At 33.4% G+C, this 6,130-nt stretch overlaps 2 protein-coding genes across 2 annotated transcripts in view; both read left to right on the top strand.

Annotated features, from left to right (window-relative positions):
• Positions 1–3,879, top strand: part of LOC107557098 (butyrophilin-like protein 2) — a 15,712-nt gene extending 11,833 nt beyond the window's left edge. Inside the window, exons 8-15 of the mRNA XM_016240423.1 lie at positions 730–754; positions 965–1,020; positions 1,914–1,941; positions 2,298–2,350; positions 2,503–2,518; positions 2,611–2,937; positions 3,492–3,553; positions 3,838–3,879. Of these exons, the coding sequence (XP_016095909.1) occupies positions 730–754; positions 965–1,020; positions 1,914–1,941; positions 2,298–2,350; positions 2,503–2,518; positions 2,611–2,937; positions 3,492–3,553; positions 3,838–3,879 (609 nt within the window). The remainder of the gene's footprint in view (positions 1–729; positions 755–964; positions 1,021–1,913; positions 1,942–2,297; positions 2,351–2,502; positions 2,519–2,610; positions 2,938–3,491; positions 3,554–3,837) is intronic.
• A 132-nt stretch (positions 3,880–4,011) lies between these two features.
• On the top strand, positions 4,012–5,688 carry LOC107557121 (butyrophilin-like protein 2). Its single transcript, XM_016240451.1, has 4 exons — positions 4,012–4,377; positions 4,650–4,729; positions 5,123–5,183; positions 5,328–5,688. The coding sequence occupies exons 1-4, from the start codon at positions 4,014–4,016 to the stop codon at positions 5,405–5,407; spliced, it is 585 nt and encodes a 194-aa protein (XP_016095937.1). The 5' UTR covers positions 4,012–4,013; the 3' UTR covers positions 5,408–5,688.
• The last annotated feature ends 442 nt before the right edge of the window (positions 5,689–6,130 follow it).

The following is a 6,130-nucleotide window of genomic DNA, read 5'->3' as shown; positions in this document are numbered from 1 at the left end:
TCTACCCCAGGTTCCCAAGTTCTCTCTTCGTGATGTGCTCGCAAGATACACACACAGGCAGGGACTTGGTAGTATGGCGCAGTGGGTATTCTCGTTCCCAAAGCGACTCGACACAGCTCGAGTTCCTGAAGGGGAACGTCTCTAGATTACATATGTAACCATGGTTCCCTGAGGGAACGAGACGCTGCGTCTCTTTGCCATACACCCTGCATCCCTGCAGGTGCTACTTCATCGAAGCTGGTTTGCGCTCAGCTGGATGCGCTTTTATACTTTCTGGTGCTTACATCACCTCGCTCGTGACGTCTCGCTGCTCCATTGGACTGATCTGACACGTGCTTCAGAACGCGGTCACGCAAGGGCGTTCCCAAAGCGACTCGACGCAGTGTCTCGTTCCCTCGTGGAACCATGGTTACATACGTAACCTAGAGATGTTTTAAACTGACTGTGCTAAAATAGGAAAATAATCTACTGTCTGCAGTCGATTCTGATATTCTAGTTTTTATCAACTGGCCACTTATATTATCCTTTTTTTTGGCAATGGCTATTTTCAGATCATGTTTCACCTTTTGTACAAATAGCATATAACTTCTCTTTATTTAACCTTTTTTTTTTTTTTGCATGCTGTAGTATATATTACAGTTTCCACTGAATGTAAACAAGAGTGTGATAATGTAATGTTTAGCCAAAAAAGAAAAAGAAAAAAATCTTATTTGTTTTAATCTCATTTAGGATTACAAGGGAGAAACAGACAACAGTAAGTTCTGGAAATCATTGACTCTTTGTAATAAGTAGTATTTGCATTGCACATTTAAAAATTAACATTTAAATTCATAATTTGTATTAATAGTAGAAGTTCTATGCTAAAAATCACTAATGTAACACTGAAAGTATGAAAATAAATTTTTTTGATCTTGCCTTTAATGAGGGTTTATTTTTTATTGGTTATTTTTTCTCTTTGTTATAGAATTATCATCACAGTACATCAAATCAGATCTAAGCCATCTAGATGAGCAGCCTGGGGTATATGACAGTGCACTTTAAAGGGGTCATATGATGCGATTTCAAGTTTTCCTTTGGAGTGTTACAAGCTGTTCGTGAATAGATAAGATCCCTAAAGTTGCAAAGACTAAAGTCTCAAACCCAAAGAGATATTCTTTATAAAAGTTAAGACTCGTCCACTCCCTCCTAAAACGCCTCGTTTAAACACACCCCACATGTCTAGTCACTGTGTGGGAAGATTTGCATAACACCACCCAAAAGTTTACGCAAAGAGAGAAGTCGGAACTTTTATTCTCACTGTAGTATTGTTGCCCACTGCCGCCATGTCGTGGAGACGCTGTGTTTTGTTGTGAAAGCGAAACTACTTGGTTTGGCCTTCCAAAAGAGGACACAACTAGAAATCAGTGGTTAAGTTGTATTTACAACACTGTTCCAGGACAGTTCAAACCAAATATTCAGATGTGTGCAGTGGAGGATGAGGACTGTTTCCTGATCCTGGTAGAGTAGCCTACAATGCCGGTGTTCTGACAAATAATGCTGACACATAGCCTGTAAGTATGTTTTTATATTTAAAGAATTTGATGATTCAAACGCGAGTTTCGAGCAGTGTAGAGTACTGGATAGTTGGCCAATCAGAGCACACCTCGCTTTTCAGAACGATGAGCTTTGTAAAAATCGATGCGTTTCAGAAAGGCGGGGCATTGAGGGGAAACAATAATGTACAGTATGTGGAAAATAATGTGTTTTTTGAACCTTAAACCGCATAAACAAATTTCATTACACCAAATACACAAAATAATGTTCTTTTTAGCAACGTCATATGACCCCTTTAATAGCCTATTCATACAGTTAATATATACACATACAATACATCATAAAATAAATTAAACTGTATTTGTTTTAATCTCAATTAGGATAACAGAATGGGAATCAAAAGCAAAGGTAAGTTGCCTTCAAATCATTGACTTTGTCATCAAATGAGTGTGCATTATTCATTAAAAATAATTTTGTGATATGATGTTTAAAGACTGCTTTATATGATACCAAATAATTGTTTTATAGATAGAAAATATGTGGGTAATGTTGTGTGTATGTGGGTAATAATGTGTCTACTTTAAAACCACATTACTGTGTACCTCTTTTGTCTTTAGGTTAGGGTTATTACATTGCTCTCCCTATATATACATATGAACATATGGAGTATTAAATTTATTTACACATTTCTGTAATATCATATCTCATAATCTGTGTGATATGTAAATCTTATTTGAGAAGTGTGCTTTTTTTCTGCTTTATAGATTTTTTGAGCCAAGCTTCATATCACAATGAACCAAACGAGAGCCAGCATGGGGTAGGTGCACACATGAATACATTGCGTGATTCATTTATAAATTAAGCATAAATAAAAAAAAATATATATATCACTCAATAAACACTTTTAATGTTGCACTTCTAAAATAACAAAAGTTTTGCATTTGCTTTCACCTCAATTGGAATGCCAAGATGGAAGTCTTGAACAGTAAGTAAAAAAAACTTTCTTATTCAACCACAGGAAGTTACATTTTGAGGATGTGAGAGTTTGAGTCCATCACTTTTCTCTTTTCCTCACAGAGAACTTTCAGCTTTTTGTTCCCAGTACAACAGAAGAACCAGAGTTTTCTTTGGGGTCTGATTTGATTATTCCATGTTACTTGTCTCCTGAAATCAGCGCTGTTGACATGGAGATCAGTTGGTCTAACGATACAGCCTGTGTTTGCCTGTATAAGGACCGGCAGGTGACAGAAGGAGTTTTGTTCAAGGACAGAGCGAGTCTGTTCACTCACAAGCTTAGGGAAGGAAATGTGTCCTTACAACTGAAAAACTTCAGGCTGTCAGATATTGGAAATTACCATTGTCAGGTCATCAGTAAAGACAGAAGAGAGAAGATAACAGTAAGAGGTGAGAAGTCCTCTACTTCAGATCAGTGTGCTCATTAATAATGTCTCATTAATAGTCACATCAGAATGAATCTGAACTGAAACAGAAATCTAGAGGTGTGTTAGATCCTCATCAGTATGGGATCAGTAAACTGTTCTGAAACTAATACATATGGGCATATTTCAGCTTTATCCAATTTACTTGTTATTATTTTCACTGGAACATTTAACCAATTTGAATGAAAATTAATCTGAAATGAATCATTCATCTCACAGGGACTATATAAAACAGTGAGTTTGAGTATTCTACATGAATAGTAAGAGATGTAAGTGCAAAAAAAAGACCAATAATCATGTTTGAATTTTGCAAGGTAGACGATAACAAATGCTCTTTGAAAATCATCAGATGAAAGTGGAATATTAAAACATTGGAATATTAGAACAGGAAACTGCATTGAATTCTTGGATACAAACATGTAGTGTTGTATTCATGCCACTTAGATGTCTATTAGTTAAGTTATCTAAGAACATAATTTCCATACAAACCTATTTACACATGAGTAATGTTTTTCTTAGTGAGGATACATCCTGGTGTGCAGTCTATGAGTCAGTCACCAATATTTCCAGAAGGAAATCAGGTAAGAAAACAACTTTTACCTTCACATTATCCATTGTAAATTATCCTTCAAATAATATCAAACTAATCTTATGAATTTAATATTGTAAAACAATTTAGAAACTGCCTTTCAATAATCAGCACCATTCCTGCAGATCTTCTTTCTCTCTCATTAAAATACTAAATAGCTAAATTGCAAATTTGCTTAATGTAATAGTAACCCTAACATATAAAAACAATGAAACTTATTATATCAACTGTAAATATAGTTGCAAATACATTGTAAAACCATTTAATCTCAATTAGGATGAAAGGACAAGAGAACCAACTAACAGTAAGTTGTCTTAAAATATCTGCTTTGTAATTTATATTCTTTGTAAACTAAGTTTATATGAATATATATATATATATATATATATATATAATATTTTTGACCTACCAATTTTTGTGTAGTGTTTGTGTAAGTAAAGGTGAAATTTGTAATGCGTGTAAGACCATCTTTCTCTCTTTTCCTCTCAGATGATTTTCAGCTTGTTATTCCTCAAACATCTCAAGAAGCACAGATTTATATGGGGTCTAAAATCATTGTTACTTGTCACTTGACTCCTGAAATCTGTGCCATTGCCATGCAGATCAAATGGTTTAAGGAGACAGATTGTGTTTGCATCTACAAGAACGGACATGTGATTGAGGGGAGAAACTACAAAGACAAAGCGAGTCTCGACACTCATGTACTGCAGAGAGGAAATGTGTCCTTACATCTAAATAATTTCAGTGTCTCAGATGTTGGTGATTACTATTGTCAGGTCATCAGTGGAGACAGAACACAGCAGATTACAGTAGGAGGTGAGTATTCTGCAGGTCCATACTACATCAGCCCAGAGTACTAATTAACAATCTTTTGTCAGAATGAAGTAAACTGAAACCGTGTTTTTCAGCATAAAGAAACTGCATGGTATGCATTTTTATTTTAAGCTGTATTATAGTAAAGACACTTATAGAAGCCCAATCCTAAATTAATTAGTGTTTTAGGTAGTCATCTAAGAGTATAACTTGGGTATCTAAGATCACAGATTTCACACAAACCTATATTCACACTTGAGTTATCATCTTCTTAGTGAGGATAAAACCTGAAGTCCAACCTGTAAGTCAGTCGCCAACATTTCAAGGCCAATCTATTCAGCTAATACTGTTTGAGGTAAGAAAGCCTACAGGTTAATTCATTTAATATGACCGCACTGTACCTTCAAAAGTTGTTTGACAGAAAAATATTTATGATGTCTGGTCTAAATATTGCCAGATATGTCAAGGATATCAGATCATTTTATATGGTTTAAACTTGACACTCATAACAAGCATTTAGTGAGTTAAGTAAGACCAAAAAATACTTTTTCTAACAAGTCAGTAAAAAAACCCCTGTAAAATCAAATTTTTTATTTATACAGTAGAATGAGATTTTGTATTTATTAAATTAATGTAGTATGTTAATACAATAATGTATTAATTTCAACAAAGAAATTAAAGAAATGATTTACCATGTTTTCATATCTAGTTTGTATAACTTTGTAAGACCATTTTCTTAAATTTACAGATAGATAAAATATGGACTGAAGAGGAGACAATTGAAATGGATGAATCTGCTTTAATGTCAGGTGAGTGTAATTGAAGTGTTATTTCACCACGTGAATGAAAGATTAAGACCCAAGAAACAGACTATTCTTTCTGATACTGGAACAACAATTAAAAACTATTAATATATGACTATAAACATAACCGGTCATTATTTATTTTTCCAGAAATGAAAGTGAACAATATGCAGCAGCTTCATCAAATGATGATCAGGGCTTACAGAGAAGGTTATCTCAATTGGAGTTGAGAGAGACCAGAATGGACTTGGACAGAGTCTTAAGACTCAACCCTCATTCTCAGTTGTTGGACAGAGACAAATAATAATAAAAAAAATGTAATAGCTACCTATAACATACAAATGTCAGGTTGATGCTTAATGCCTTATCTTAATTTCATGAAATGTATTGCAATCAATATTTCAGATTTTTTTAAAACTCCAAAAATACATATACATTATGGCATGACATCATGAAGAAGATAAGTGTAATTACATTGAATTTACACTGTACTTAATGTATATTTGTAACCTTCCACAAACTAAAATAAAGCAGCTTAATAAATGCTCATTTATTTAGAAATATTCTATAATGAACCATGCCCTTATAAAAGTAGGATTTCTTTATTCGACAACTGATTTGCAACATTCTTTTCTGTGTCTTCCTGTGTCACATACATATTTAGGCTATAAATTGAAAAATCTGAATGATTAAAAAGCACAAAGAATCATGTACAGCTACAAGAAATATATATATTATACAATTTTATTAAAGTTTAAATTAAAAGGAATGAAAATACATTCAAAAGTAATTTTCTCAAAATCATTTTTAATTGAGAAAATGTGAAATGATCCAGGTAATTTTTTTTTTTAGGCAGAGAGAATTCTATTATGATCACTTAGTGTCATCATCACTATATATATATATATATATATATATATATATATATATATATATATATATATATGTGTGTG

This window comes from Sinocyclocheilus grahami, unplaced genomic scaffold (genome assembly GCF_001515645.1).
Source record: "Sinocyclocheilus grahami isolate Dianchi unplaced genomic scaffold, SAMN03320097.WGS_v1.1 scaffold589.1, whole genome shotgun sequence".
Classification (NCBI taxonomy): domain Eukaryota; kingdom Metazoa; phylum Chordata; class Actinopteri; order Cypriniformes; family Cyprinidae; genus Sinocyclocheilus; species Sinocyclocheilus grahami.
Note: the sequence above shows the minus strand (reverse complement) of the source record. Positions and strands in the feature narration are given on the sequence as shown.